This window comes from Diceros bicornis, chromosome 18 (genome assembly GCF_020826845.1).
Source record: "Diceros bicornis minor isolate mBicDic1 chromosome 18, mDicBic1.mat.cur, whole genome shotgun sequence".
Taxonomy (NCBI): Eukaryota; Metazoa; Chordata; class Mammalia; order Perissodactyla; family Rhinocerotidae; genus Diceros; species Diceros bicornis.
This window is the reverse complement of record NC_080757.1, coordinates 3,837,919-3,853,436: the sequence shown is the minus strand read 5'-3', so window position 1 is coordinate 3,853,436 and position 15,518 is coordinate 3,837,919. Positions and strand designations below refer to the sequence as shown.

General features: G+C 42.5%; 1 protein-coding gene across 6 annotated transcripts; it reads right to left on the bottom strand.

Moving 5' to 3' along the window:
* Window positions 1–490: 490 nt before the first annotated feature.
* Window positions 491–13,833, bottom strand: LOC131416890 (zinc finger protein 879-like). 6 transcript variants are annotated; one of them, XM_058559668.1, is made up of 7 exons: window positions 13,511–13,833; window positions 12,576–12,815; window positions 12,394–12,488; window positions 10,472–10,560; window positions 7,994–8,132; window positions 7,602–7,697; window positions 491–5,149 (listed from the first exon to the last, which is right to left on the bottom strand). In XM_058559668.1, the coding sequence occupies exons 4-7, from the start codon at window positions 10,502–10,504 to the stop codon at window positions 3,606–3,608; spliced, it is 1,812 nt and encodes a 603-aa protein (XP_058415651.1). In that variant the 5' UTR covers window positions 10,505–10,560; window positions 12,394–12,488; window positions 12,576–12,815; window positions 13,511–13,833; the 3' UTR covers window positions 491–3,605. The 6 variants fall into 6 exon arrangements, with proteins under 6 accessions (XP_058415651.1, XP_058415650.1, XP_058415649.1 ...); XM_058559667.1 differs by lacking the exon at window positions 12,394–12,488 and having other exon boundaries at window positions 12,576–12,864; XM_058559666.1 differs by lacking the exon at window positions 12,394–12,488.
* Window positions 13,834–15,518: the final 1,685 nt, after the last annotated feature.

Below are 15,518 nucleotides of genomic sequence, written 5' to 3'. Positions count from 1 at the left end.
GGCTGTGCCTCTGGATTCTTTGGAGTCAAACTCTTACACACGCTTAGCTTCCATAGTCAGCACATAAGGTAAAAATAGGGTATTGTCAAGGTTGCCCTTATAAATCCGTTAATTTGCCCATAAAATATAGCTACATAATTTTGTGTATAACTCTGATAACATGCTATTATGTATTTGTATGTATAAATTTATAATAGAATGTTATACAGATATGCAAAATATAATTTTACAGTATTTTTAATTTCACTAATTTATTTATCTGTTGGTTTTTTTGGAGGGGGCGTCTTGGTGCATATGGTTGAATTCTCATTATGTAAAATGTGCATATGATATGATTTTCCCAAGATGTTTATCTGAAGCCACTATATTTTGTATGCTTGACTCTTGGCAAAACATATCCAGAAATCATCTAAAATATGATATGTCATCAACAGCACTAAAGGGATGACTTTTCATTAAAAAATTATTTTATATGAATTTTTAAAACCATATGCAAATATTGTTTTGTTTAAAATCAACAACAAAAGACCTAAACAAGATACTTTCTTCATGGGGAGAACTGTATTAAAGTTGGGGATAAAGCCAGTTATTAAGATCAAACTAAAAATATGTTTTATTAGCATAGATGAGGGATATAAATAATGAGTGGCACAGGTTTTCAGAGAAGGAGATTATTTTCAACTATGGTGGTGAATGAAAATGTCAGGGAGGAGGTGATGCTTCGTGATGGGTCCTAAAGAGACTAACTTGCAAATAGAAAAGACTGGTAATGTGACAACTGCCTCTCAATTTAAACAAACAAAAACCTTAAAGGTATTAATGCCCCCTCAGAAAAGCCAGAAAGCCCCACTTGAGTCAACAAAAATCTCTTCCTGCCATCCTCATATCAAGCCAGGGCCACCATACAATGAGTTCATCACAAGTGAAAACTACCCAAGCTTCCTGGAGGAACTTCAGACGTAACACGTAAATTAATTTTCCCTTCACTGAACTCGAGTCAGTCGAGCACAAGCAGTTTTAACCATATAAATTAGAAATTTTGACTTACATGATTTAAAAACTGAAGAATCCAGATTACCTACCAAAAAGAGATGAAAATATCAAAAAAAAGTACTATCTAAACCCTTAAATCAAACTCCAAAATTCACCACCACCTCCTCAAGATCTTGCCTTAACCAAACAGACACACAGAGCTTTAGGTTAAGTAATAAAAGAAGAGGGATTATAGTCTCAAACAAGAGAAGAGGTATGGACAGTATTTAAGAGGATCCTCTTAGAAAGATCCAAGAAAAGAGTAAAAGCAAAGGTCCTACTACTAAAGGCACAGATTAAGACAAAACAAAACAAAATAGGCTCTGTAAGTCCAAGACTCATAAAATTTCTCGAAATGTTCTGATTTCAAATATCTTGTCACCATCATGTCCTAGAAATTTTAATATTTCAATATCCAAAATATATTTAGACTACAATAGAACTAAACTAATTCACTACAGTGCAATCCACGAATTCATGCAACCCAGCCATTCTAGGACAGGCCTCTTGTTCAAGGACACCCATCCTGAGTTTTTAGTTCTAAACCAGGTTATCATAGATGAGGCCTCTGAAGAAATGGCAAAGGTTTACCCACAACCAAAGCTAACTGGCTCCAGAGAACAATTGGTTGTGATAGGGCTTTGTTACCTAAGTTGTTAACAAACATTATTTTAAGAGGTCTGATTCTAATGCTGGACACTTACAGATGACTTTTTTTCCCCCTTTTCAATTTCTAAAAGTTACTAAGGATTTCAGGTATTTCAAAAATTATTTCCAGATCTCACCATTCCTTCAGAGTATTTTGTCTTACAGCTAATTTTCAGAACAAAAATCCTTTCTTCTCTACCTTCAGTAGTGCTTCTCAGCTCTGAACTCAAGCCCTGTTGAACTTCAAGCTGTAGCTAACACCGTGTAAGTGCTTTAAATAGAAGAGAAGAGTAGGAAATCTGGTGAGAAGGGAAAGTTCAGAGTAGCCCTTTTAGGGAGAAAAATATAAAGCAGGAAATCTCAGGTTCTGACTGATAAATCAGGAAGGATATGGGAAAGTTGCGACTCTAATCCTAGACAAGAATCCTAGACAAGAATCCTCTTGGGTAACTGAAAAATGCCTAGAACAAAGAAAAAAAGGAAGAGGAAATAATTCACATAAACCTAAAAAAGGACCGTAAGATCAATTTAAGCTTAGGATGACTTGAAAGAAGGAACTCTGCATATATATGTATAAAGTCACAGTGTGACCAAAAAATAATACTTGGCTTCATTAAGTAACACATAAAACTTCTTAGGGCCATATACAGGAAGTTTCCTCAGACAATCTCAAGTAATTTAATCCAGTGTTAGTTTGGTACAAGTTCATAGGCTATTTTTTTCCTGAAATATTTTCTAAAAGTGTGAGCTCAATCCTCCCCCAACTCTTCCGTTGGGATTGTATGAAACATCAGTTACCATGGAAGGCTGTCAGTTTCCAGGACAAATAATGTTTACTTTCTGAGAAGTGATAGTTACAATTTCAGCCTTGGGGAAAGGGTAAAGAAAGAAGCAAAATAGATTCTTCATTAAGAGAAAACACAGTACCATTAAAAAGTTATTTTGGGGTAAGTGAACAAAGATTTTCTGAGAAAGTGGCTGTAATAAAGAGTGACTCCATTTTTGATGTCTGGCCATTGACAGCGTTTGAGCTTCCACCCCTCCTCCCCACCACCACACATCTGGTACTTTAGATAAAGAAACCTGTGTGTATCTCCTGAGCTCTTGGCACTGGAGCTTGAATCCTGCAAGCTTGAATACCACTGCCATGCATGGGAACTTCTCTAGCCCCACCCCCTAGCCACCGAAAAGGCCCAACCTGCTCTTTGCTCCTGCGATTCCAGACTGGCTTGCGCCTCCCCTGCTCTCAGAAGTCCCTTGTATGAGCAATACTTTCTTTCAAATTCTCTCAGCGTGTGAAGTGTCATCAGTCTCAACAACTGGCCTATTAATTGAGAGGAAGTCCATCTCGCCTCTGTAGGGTGATCACAAAAAACTGGGACAAGGTAAAGAAGACAATAGCTGTCCACAGGAGGGGAGATGCTGGGGGTAGGAATGACTGTGTATTATGACAAAGATTTATAGGAAGGTGGTATTATGATATACAATCAACCATGAGTTTCTCTATTTAGTTTGGACATGGCACTATTCCAATCGGCACAAGAAGGGGCAAAGAGCTCAATTCTGAACAACTGGAATTCCTTGGCATGTTGGAACAGCCTATTCCTGGGGCCAGGAAAAAATGAAATCACTTCATGGTGACGCTAGACATTTTCAGGTATGGATAAAAATACACAGACACACACACACACACACACAGACACACACACAAAGATTGATGTTTAGAGTATCTTGGGCTATTCCAGATTTCAGACTCAAGCGTTTCTTCACTTGGATTTGTGGTATTCTGGCAGCTAATACTTTGCAGGAGAAAGTGGGGGGAGGGCATTTTCAACCCTCAAAATAAAAAAGTATGACCACTGTAACAACCAATGAAAGTATGGTATTTAACAAAGTGAAGAGTCTGAATGAATACATCCACACATTCAGAGTGATTCTCCACTGTGAAGTCTCTGATGCCTAATGAGGGCTGAACTACACCTGAAAGCTCTGCCACATTCATTACACTCACAAGGTTTCTCTCCTGTGTGAATACTCTGATGCTGAGTAAGATGGGCACTTCTACTGAAGGCTTTCCCACACTCATGACATTCAAATGGTTTCTCTCCAGTATGAACCCTCTGATGTTGAATGAGGGATGAACTCTGACTGAAGGCTTTCCCACAATCTTTACAGGTGTAGGGTTTCTCTCCAGTGTGGATTTTTGTCTGTTTTGTGAGAGTTGAGCTCTGACTGAAGGCTTTACCACATTCTCCACACTTGTAGGGTTTTTCTCCAGTATGAGTTCTCTGATGTCGAATAAGGGCTGATCGATCACTAAAGGCTTTCCAGCAGTCATTACAGGTATAAGGTTTCTCTCCAGTGTGAGTTCTCTGATGTTGATAGAGGTGTGAGCTCTGAGTAAAGACCTTGCCACATTCACTACATTCATAGGGTTTCTCTCCAGTGTGAATAAAGTGATGGACAATAAGGGAAGAGTTGTGACTAAAGGATTTCCCACATTCATTGCATTCATAGGGCTTCTCTCCAGTATGAATAAACTGATGTTCAAAATGGGATGAATTGTGACTGAAGACTTTACTACATTTATTACATTCGTGGGGTTTCTCTCCAGTATGGATTCTCTGGTGTTGAATAAGAGATGAGCTGTGATTAAAGGCTTTCCCACATTCATTGCATTCATATGATTTCTCCCCAGTATGAATTCTCTGATGTATTGTAAGTGCTGAATAATTACTGAAAGTTTTTCTACATTGACTACAATCATAAAGTTTCTCTGCACTCTGGATTCTCTGATGTTGAATAAATGGTGTGTTCTGAATTAAGGCTCTTTCACACACATTATGTTCCTTCCCACTAGGAACATTCTGATGATGTTTGGTAAGGTATGCGTTCCAGTTACAGGCTTTTCTATCTTCATAAGTCTTCTCTCTAATATTAGTTTTCTGATGTTCAGTGTGGTGTACATCATGACCAAAGGCACTCTCATATTGATTACATTCCAAATCTGTCTCTCCAGTATGAACTATACAATGTTGAATATAAACTGAGTAATCGCTGAAGATTCTACCACACTCATTACACCAAAGAACTTTTTCATTTGTGCTGTCTTTCTCATGTCTGGCTAATTTTGAATTCTGTTTGAAGCTCTTTCCCTGAGCATCATGTGTATAAAGCCTCTCTTCTTTAGAATGTCTTCGTTGTATAACAAAGTCTGACTTCAGACTAACATGTCTGCCAAATTCAACACATTTGGGGCTCCCATCTGCTATAGTTCTTTTCTTGCAGGTAACTGTTGCTTCTTCCCAGAGTCTATCTTGAGCACCCTCTCTGATCTCTGTACATCCCCAGGCCTCTTTCAGACTGGCGGTCCTTGCATCAGCCTCTGTGCTTCTCTCCATATTTATCCCCTGGTATGATTCTTTTTCAGAAAATACTTTCTTTGGTTTTGACTTTCTGGTCTCCAAGTCTGGGGGAGGAAAAGTAAAAATGTTCTCTGCACTAGACTGTGGGAAATGGCTAAAGCAGGAATGAAATAATAATTGCATAAACACCATTAGTCATAAATGTAAACCAAGCAGTCAACAAATAATTCATTGAATACCTATTATAAGCTAGGCATTGTGTTATGGGTTAAGATTCAATGATAAACACAGCAGATACAGTACCAGCTCTTTTGAAATGTATAGTCTACTGGGGAAGAAAGGTATTAATTAAATAACGTCAAGCGTGATGAATACTATAAAACAAGGTGTTAGAGAGCTGTCAACTGGGGAATGATCAGTACTGTACACAGGAGTGATAACTGCTCCCAGCCTCTGAACCACTGGAATCTTCCTTGGCTTTTGATACTACCCCCTCCTTCACCCCCTGTCTGGAGTTCACCCCAGCTCAGGTCATCCTTCAATGCCTACATCTTCCACTCCCACTGGCACAGTTCTCCAGAAAATCTCCTTAATTACTACTGAGGTTGCTATCAGATTCAATAAGATCATTTCCCGTATTTTCCTTTGCTACCATGAATGTTCACCATTTGCCAGAGATTTCCTTCAGCCTCCACTTTTTTTCTTCTCTCTGAGCCTCCCAAAACACACACACACACACACACACACACACACACACACACACACCCCAAAGACTTTAAGAGGTCAAAGTTCAGGAGAATGCAGAAATGTTGGAAGGATCAGGGGATTAGGCCTACTACCAGTAGGTAGTAGGTTTATTCAGGTTTATTATGGGTAAACTACACATGATATACTTTTTAATTGTTGTAAAGTCGGAACTGTATAATTGGGGATCTTGTAAGTACTCTTGCAACTTTATTATGGGTAAAAGAAACATAGCACATATGTCTTGGTAAGTTGACGACTATTTTGAAAGTAATCTTAGTAGGTGGATTTGACAACCTTATATAATGTAGGAAAAGAAAAGTTAAAAGACAGCAATGGAAGTTAAGCAGAGGACAAAAACTGTAGCAGGGGGACTAATCCACCATTAGGTTAGCCAAAAAGGAGGAGCAACCTATTAATGTTAAGTCCAATGGACACTTTCCAGGTCTTTTTCACTTCACCTCTCTAGCATATAACACTATGAGCCCCTTCCCTCCCTCTGAAATGCTCTCTTCTATTGACTTCTATGACAATTAATCTGACCTGGTTTCCTCCTCACTCTGGCCACCCCTTCTTATTATCCCTTTTGAATTCTCTTTCATTTATTTATATCAATAAATTTTTAAAATACAGAAATTTATATAACATACCTCTACTGCCATCATCCATTATTAAAAATTATTACCATTGTATTATTTTTGGCACCAGTTTTTTTCCCTATGTGTTTACCTTTGAAAAAGTACACAAGTGATATATATAGATATATACATATATAGATATAGATATATAGATATATGACAGATACTTAAATGTGTATGTTCATTAGGCTTCTAGGCTCTCTTGCAACTCTTTTCATGCTCTATGGGTGATCTCATCCACTCCCAAGACTTCGATTACCATATGCTCAGATGATTCTCAAATCTGTACCACCAGCTAAGATCTCTTCCTTCACCAAGATCCATTTGACATATCCTCCTTATATTCATCTACCTTCCAAATATCTCCATTTACACCAGAGCTTCTCAACTGCAGCACAATTGACATTTTGGCAAGCAAGGCCCTGTGTGAAGGGCTGTCTTGTGCATTGTAGGATGTTTAGCAGCATCCTTGGCCTCTACCCACTAGAGGCCTATAGCATCCTCCCAATCTTTAGACAATGCCAAATGTCCCCTGGGGGCAAAACTGCCCCTGGTTGAGAACCACTGGTTTAGACCTGCCATAGACACTTCAAACAACTTAGGATAAATGGAATTCATCTTCCACCCTCCAAACTTGCTACTTCTCCTGTGTTCTCCATCTCAGGGAAGAGAACTTCCATCCACCTACATATCCGAGCCAGAAACCTGGGAATTATCTTTGTCTGTTACTCCCTTACCTCCCACATATACTCAGCAAATTCTGTCAATTTTACATCCTTAAAATTGGATATAAAATTACATCCCTTAAAATTACATTCAAATTCTTTCATTCTCTTCATATTTTTTAGATAGGAAAAAACTAAGTACAATGAAGACAAAGTATATGAATGAGAGACTCCAGCAACTAGACAGGAGAAGGAAATGACCATATAAAATGCCTGGGGCAGGGCACAACAGGGATCTCTGGATCAAGTGTTAGGGTTACAACATTAAGGAGGAAGTACCCCTTCCTTGAGTCTAGGAAGAAGGAGAGAGGTAGACTATCAGGACTCTGACACATCCAAGTGAAGACGAGAGTGGAGGGGGCATCAACATTTTCTAAGGGCCTGGAGGATTTGGAGAAGGATCCCTAACTCATATTTCCAAAGATGTTACCTGCCTTGTTCTCACTTACGTGTAGAGCTGCTGCTTAGCACTGCTCCCTCCTGCATCCGTGGATTTACCACTTGTTCCAATTGGGAGGTGACATCAGGTTTAGAAAATGGAAATTCTACTCAAGGGAAAGAAACCGAATGTGATTTTAAGTTCAAAAGACAAAGGACCGCCCCATTCTCAGTCCCACTCTGTTGCGTTTTCGAGAGCAGAAAACAGGGTAACTAACTGTCAAAAGCAAGTGAATATTTTCTACCCAAGTAGGGTGAGAAGTAGTAAGGATCTGCTCTGGATTCTGGAGAAAAAAAAATAACCAAAACCTCATTTGTTATTTTCTCCTAATAGGAGCAAGGGAATCTTTATAAAGCAAAGGCACCCCGAAAGGCTACCCTGAGTGGGAGGACTCAACCTTACCCAAGGAAACCAGGTTCCTATAGTTCTCTAGCATCACCTCCCTGTGCAGGACTCTCTGCGCAGGGTCCAGTTCTCTCCATTCTTCCTCAGTGAAGTTCACAGCCACATCCTTGAACGACACAAAGCCCTGAAACAGCCTCTGAAGACAAGTTTGAATGAAGAATTAGAGGAGATTGATGGGCCGGGAGGAAATAGATCCAACAGTGTTCATAGTGTCAAAGGCAAGATTTTATTGACTTGTATGTTAAGAGTCTTAAAATGTGTATACCCTTTTGACATAGCAATTTTACATCTAGAATCCATTTATAAGAAAATGATCAGAGATATGGGAAAAGGATTATAAACAAAGATTCTTATCTATTTATAACTTACAATAGCAAAATAGTCCTAAATAACCTAAATGTTTGAGGAGAGTGGCAGAAACTGCTAACTGCTCACTAAAGTACACTTCCTCCTCACCTTTCTAGGTAGGCAAACATTTCCCAAGCTCCTTTGCAGTTAGATGTGGCCATGTGACTGAGTTCTAGCCAAGGGAATGCAAGCAGAAGGAATGCAAGCATACATTCCTCCACGTTGTTTTCCCTTTCCCCTTCTGGATGGCTGGTGTGGAGATGACCCCAAAAGTGAGTCTGAGAGCCATACGGTAAGGATACTAAGGCTTCAGAGAGATCAAGGCCCTGAATGGCCACCCTATGAACCTGCTGACCCAGTCATATGGTTACAAGAACAAGAAATAAACTTCTATTGTATTGGGGCCATTATACATTTTGGGTCTATTGGTTAAACTAGTTATAAGTTATCCAACCCTAATTCAGAAATTAGCACCTAGAAGTGGACGGTATCATGACAAAAACCTAAAATATACGAGTGACACTGGCTTGAAAATCAGGTGGCAGGTTTCAAGGAAATGGATAGTTAAGGCTGGAATGATGTAGACTCTTGATATACAGTGACAAAATAATGAGTAACTGTGAAGGCAGAACAAATGCTCACTGAGCCCGTAGCTCTAGGGGAATAGGTTGGAAAGAGCCAGAATGCTAGTTTGCAAAGGACACTCCTGGATATATTTGGCAAAGAAAGAGTTGGGCTCAGGAAAGAATTTGCCAATTTTCAAGCTGAAATAAAATGGAACACAGAGTCCAGAAATTTGGTTGGAAACACAGTTGAAAAAGCAAACTGTTTCTAGATCTCATACCGTAGGAAATAAGTCTAAAAAAGGCTTTAAGCAACAAAAGTCCATTAAAACTTCTCAGCTAAACAAACTGATTTAGCTCTGTAAAAAAGATCAGATTAAGGATATGACTGGGCTGGCCCCGAGGCGCAGCGGTTAAGTGCGTGCGCTCCGCTGCTGGCGGCCTGGGTTCGGATCCTGGGCGCGCACCAACGCACTGCTTGTCAGGCCATGCTGTGGCAGCATCCCACATAAAGTGGAGGAAGATGGGAACAGATTTTAGCCCAGGGCCGGTCTTCCTCAGCAACAAGAGGAGGATTGGTGTGGATGTTAGCTCAGGGCTGATCTTCCTCACAAAAAAAAAAAAAAAAAAAGATATGACCTTCCCATCCAAGCCTACTGTTCAGCTGGCCTTAAGGTTACTTTCATTAAGTTAAGAAAGAAACATGATAAATAAGAAACTAAGAAATATACCAAGCTTGATAATTATATCTAGGAAAGAACTTTGGTTGTCATTATTAGTATGTGGCAAACAGATCAGGAGCCTCTTAAGTTTCTGTAGGACAGTACAGCAATGATTTCAATGTACTTCCTTTTTTCCTGTTTCAGAGGAGGGAGCATTTCTCCTCAATTCTAAGTCGTTTATGTCACTGACTTCTCAAATCTTTCTTCTCAAAAATCTACTCATCCTTCAGGGCCCACTTCAAAGCTCACTGCTTCCATTAGCCTGGGAGCTCCTTAAAAGAGCTTAAAAATGTTGGTTGAATGAATAAAGCCTTACCAAATCTTTCTCAGTAAAACACACTTGCTCACTCTCTGAATTCATACAACATTTTCTCTAAAGCCCTTTATTACTGAGTAGGCCCTCAGTAAATCTGCTGATGTGTACCACACAGATTTATGTACATGTCTTTCCTCCCCATGGAATTCTAAGCAGACAGAAGAGATGTCTCATGTGCCTTTGCACTTCTAAGCCAAATGTCTCAAATGGAAGCTTGGTTCTCATGCAGCCATGCTCTGTCAGTCCTCCTCCTCAATTATCTGCTAAAGAGGCCTCATCGTCCCCCCCTCCTCGACTGCCAACTGACAGGGGAGGCTGCCAAGCCCCCGATCTCCACTGCCACTCCCACACACCTGAGAAACACCCAGGTACCATTTTGTTGGCAGTCCATCCCACCCACTTGAGCTTATCTTTTAAAACTGCTGATGCTAATAGGGCTGATTAGCTTCACGCTAAGAGAAAGAAATTTATTTGCTTCAGGAATTCAAATGAGATTTTAGGAACAAGAGGAAAATCCCCAACTCACCTGGGACTTTGCTGTCTGCTGAAGAGCAGCCATATTCTCCTCCTCAAGATATCCCTTTTGGGAAAGGGCAGAGTCCCTGGATGACAGAGCTGGAAGGAAAGAGTAATAAAGGAATCTAGTTTATTGTTATGTATCTCAGGCCTATTAAATTAAAAACAGCCACTTATGACAAAATGTGCCTCTGACCTTGGCTGTCCTATGGTTTGAAGGATTCCACAGACATCTAAGTAATGAGGCTTCAAAGATAACCTCAGAGTAGACTGAATGTAAATTCATGGAAAGAAATGACCATTAACTGGGTTCAGGACATGCCTGAGCCTGTGCTCTGAGAATGAGGATCCCTGTGACCCAAAACAAAGCACATACTATCAGGGTTGGAGGGAAGCGTAAAGATCTCTAGCCTCAAATCCTTTATTCACAAATGGGGAAACTGTACAACTTTAAAGAACAAGAAAACGGAGCCACAGAGGCAGTGCCCTTCCCAGCAGTCAAGGGTACAGGGAACTTCAGCCACCAGATGACGACCATTCCAGGCCCACGGTAAGTCTGCAGCCATCCTAGGTTGGTTCCACCACACACAGGATCCACTAAATTGCAGTGTGTCACCTCATTCTCCCCTGCATGCTAAGCACCCAGCACAGTGTGCCTGGCAGGCAATAAGCCCAAGGAGTTGTGAATGAATTAATGAACAACCCACCTAACTCCCTTTGTCTGATTCCACACCCATCAAGCAACCTTCTGCACGTGATTTACTTTCCCATTTTGACTTTTTGCCTCTAGGGAGAAAACTGCTGATCATATTAACTTTGAGTACTTCTTTGAGCTTATCTCTGGGTGGTAGAATTACATGCTATTTATTTTATTCCATATATAATTCTGTGTTTTCCTAATAGACTACAGTTTATTATTTCTTTAATTCTCCCCCTCCCCCACTCCCAAAAGCAATACTTAAAGACCCTATGGATTTGTATGGGGGAAGAAGTAGGTATTTCAAGCCCTCAGTCATTTTAAGCAGTACAGGATTTCATAATTTTTAAAAATCTATGCCTCCTACAATGCTTTCTCACTGAACATTGGCTCTGGAGTCCTCCTTCCTGCTTTTAACATGGCTCTGCATGGCCACAGGCCAGTTTCTTCTGTGCTTCAGTTTCCTCATTTGAAAAATGGGAATAATAGTCATACCTACCTCCAGCATTGTGCATTAATGCATATAAAGGGCCCAAATCAATACCTGGTACAGAGTAAGCATTCAGTAAAGGTCATTTAACTATCAGTTAATTACTATTCTATTTTCTACACTAATCAAGATTTTATAGGGTTTTCTTTCTATCCTTTGTTTTACGAAAACAAAAGGTATAATCAATGTTTGATCATTCTCCCAAGCCCCCACTTGCCCAAGATGCCTGCCCCGTCCCTGTAGTGAACTCTGACAATCAATGAAGAGTAGGAACTCTTAAGTTCCAGGGTCTTGGGAACTCAGAGGGGCTGAGGGTGGGATGTTTGGGGAAAGCCAAACAGACTAGAGATAGACTATAGAAGGCCCTTCTAATCTTGGCCATCCATTTGTACTTCCTTAAGGAACAACACTTCTTAAGAGGGAACTGAAAGGAAACCAGTGAGCCGTTCCCAACCCTGCCAGAATTGGGCAGCAAGGCCATGGACCCCGCTGATGCAGGCCCCGGCTCTGCACCTGAGCCCTCCCACGTGCTATCACGCCAAATCAAATCATCAGCTTCTCCATGCCCATTTCCTCCTCTCTTTCCAAGGAGTATGACTTCCTCCTCTCTCCTCCTCCGGAGAGGCATCTGGTATAACGGAAAGAGTATGGAGGGTGAGATGTCTTCCTTTCTTGGAGCTTCAAGAAAGGAATGGTAGTAAAAATGGAATGATAGTAAAATTACTGCTACATATCAAGCACTCACCATGTGCCAGGTGCTTTCCATAAATCACTTTTTACAAATGAAGAAACTGACGACTTGCCCAAGGTCTCACGCTGTGCACACATTTTACAAGGCTGCTATAATGAAAAACTAAAATGAGACTATGTGTGCACACTGTAGGTGCCCAGCTAATGGCAGAACGCTCTCTCACTTGTATTTCTTACCTCTGTTCTGAAGTTTGTGGGTCCAATCCTCCACAACCACAGCCTCTGCACCACAATTTGGGTGTAGCAACCTCACCCAAGTACTCCACGTCTCTTCCTGGGAATTGCCAGCATTCTCCCAGAAACTCTGGCAAGAGATCCTGGATTGAATTTTTCTCCTTTTTCACTGTATTTCTTTTCTCATTCTCTGAGACTCCACTCCTAACAGTCATCAGAGAGTCTGAAGCAGTATCTTCTGAGCTAAGGTTAAAGTCAAGAACTTCAGCAGTCCCTCAGTCTTCAAGAAGCTCTAAACACAGGCAGGTCTCCATATAACCTTTACCCCAGGGCCCTGCAGAGACAGTCACCCAGGAACACAGACAATCACAGGCAACAGGTGAAGATGCTGTTACCAACATGCCTGACAGATACACAAGTGCCAAGTGCGGATCATGGTAGAAAGTGCCTTGCTAGGAGAGAGGCCACCTGGGTTCTAATTTCTACTATGTACCAGTTGGCTGAGTGACCCAGAACAAGTTACTCTTCCTCCCTGGGCTTCAGTTTTTTTTTAAGTACAAATGGGGAGGTGGACACCTACTATTAATAATCGCTACTACTGACTGAGCCCTTACTTGGTGCCTGGCACTGTGTGAACTGTTTCATATCAGAATTCCACTTAATCCTCAGAACCACCACCTAAGGTAGGAACAATAAACCTCATTTGACAAATAAGGAACAGGAGTTCAGTGACTCGCCTCGGGTCACATCCCCGAGCAAAACCGCTTTCTAGCAATGTAGACGAATGAATCTCTTGCATCCACGCCCTCCCACGTTACCACTGCTTGAGTCTATACAATGGTTCCACCACACTATGGGTTGCAGGGACACACGGGCACACGTGCGTGGGTCTCGGACCTGACCCAAGCACCAGGAGCCTTCCGCCCAAACTGCCTCACCTTCCAGCCAAGGCTGCGCGGGCCCTCAGCCTGTTTCCGAGCAAAGGACTCGGTGTCTCGGATATTAAACACACGCACACACCACTGTCGGGTACACACAAAACCCAGAGCAGAGGGGCCGGTCAAGTGGCCGAACCGAGTGAGGCACCACCCCAGCTCCAGCAGAAGGGATTACGGCCAGATCAGCGGGCCCAGGGAGAAAGCCAGTGGGACGCAGCCAGGTCCCCAAGTCTGACAGTCCCCTGCTGGACACACACCCCTGTCCAGCGTCTGCTTCCCTCCGGACCAGACACGGGTCAGGTCACCGCCAAGAACGACTGCTGGACACAAACTCGCCACGCACAGAGCGGGTGCAAACAAGGAGGCCGGAAGCGGAAGTGCGCGCCGAGGCTCCTGGGAAATGTAGTCAGGCCCGCCTCGGTGCCTAGACCTGAAAATACGGCGCGCTGAGCTGAGCTGAGAACCGGCGCAGACCTCAGAGGCGCCTGCTTGTTCTGCGGGCAGAAACAACACCTCGTGGGGCCCCGAAACGAGAGGTTAACGTTGGCTGCCCTGGCGAAGGTGGACAGGTGCCACTGGGGCGTTTCACAAACCATCGAGGACTGTTGAGAGTTTTTTAGGAGGGAAGTGGGGAGTCTGCAGAGCAGAGGTCTCGGCCGCTGAGCTTTACCTTTGCTTTGTTCGCTCCCCGCGGCGTAAGCGGAGCTGCAGCGATGCTCCAGCGAGCCCGACACAACAGTCCCGCGCTTGAGGTTCCGCACCTCTCCAGGAATCCTGGCAGATGCCCTGCGCCCTCACATTCTCTGGCCGGTTCTTCAGCGGTTCCCACGCCCCTGCACCCTCAGCTCAGAGCACGTGGTCCTTAGACGGCCGTTTGGGTTCCCAAAACCAAGGGTGATGTTCTGATACACGGAGAGTTGCGGCCCACCCTGGCCGATATTTAAGACGTTTTTTAGCACCACGATGTTTATGTCTCTGCCCAGACAAGTGCCGAGCGCGTTATTCCTAGTTACTATTTCCTGTTTGCTACTTTCCATTTCCATGACAGTCCTCCAAATCCCTTGGTGATTGATTTTATATGTATCCAAGTTAAGTTAATTTAGCCCCTCAGGGGTACATTCTGGTTAACTCTCCGTGATGGGCAGGTCAGAATGTAGTTCTACTGGTTCTACTGGGACAAGACTGAAGGCAGTTGAGTTGTGGGTCTCTTTATCACATCCCGAAGCAGGAGGTGTCAAGGGGGTTGTTAACCTGAAAATAAAGAGCCAAAATGAGAGGCAGGCATTTATTTGGGATCAAAGAATTGCAATTCAGGGTACACAGATTCAGGTGGCAGCCTAAATAGTGTCCCACTAGGGAATAAGAAGCTAGGGCTTTTAAAGGCAAAAGAGGGAGGTTTGCGTTAGAGTGTCAATTGGGGTTGATGGCAGAAGGCTAATCTTGGCTAAACATAATTGATTGCTAAGGCCATCGCTAGAGAGAGGCAAAAGTCCATCACTGTGATAAGTTGCAGGAGTTCTTTGCAGCGTTCTCAGAATATTTGTCTTGATTCAGTTCAAAAGTTCATGTTCTGCCCGGTGAGGACGTGCGTAAGGCCCATTTCCTTAATGGCCTCTCGGCTCCATCTTAAAGCCTGAGACATAAGTGACCCCGTTTTGTTTCACATTTCACAGGGTGCATACTCCGTCTTCTCAGACAGCCCCTCCACCACCCACCACACTCCTGAGGAGGAGGACCTCTATGTAAATCCACCCTTGTGCTCTAGACCCTGTCTTTCCAAGCGCTTTTCTGGCCAGAGTTCTCTGGGCATCCACAAAGACGCTGCCGTAAAGAAAGCAAAACCTCAACCATGAGATCCTTGTGCCAGGATTTCTGAAGAAATGCTGGGGCCTCTATAATTTTGGGTTCAGTAACCAGGAGGGAAACCCAGGGAACACTCTACCAACTGGCCTTCCTCCTCCCTCCAAAAAAATCCCAAAGCTGTCAGTCATCTAATGGTTTATTAAAA

What these genes read in the sequence shown, in the direction of transcription:
- LOC131416890 (XM_058559667.1), bottom strand. Translation starts at nt 10,504, where the DNA reads ATGGCTGCTCTTCAGCAGACAGCAAAGTCCCAG. An exon ending in AGCAGACAGCAAAGTCCCAG is followed by an intron (nt 8,133 to 10,471) that starts GTGAGTTGGGGA and finishes ACTTGTCTTCAG; the next exon opens with AGGCTGTTTCAGGGCTTTGT. An exon ending in TAGGAACCTGGTTTCCTTGG is followed by an intron (nt 7,698 to 7,993) that starts GTAAGGTTGAGT and finishes TCCCTTGAGTAG; the next exon opens with AATTTCCATTTTCTAAACCT.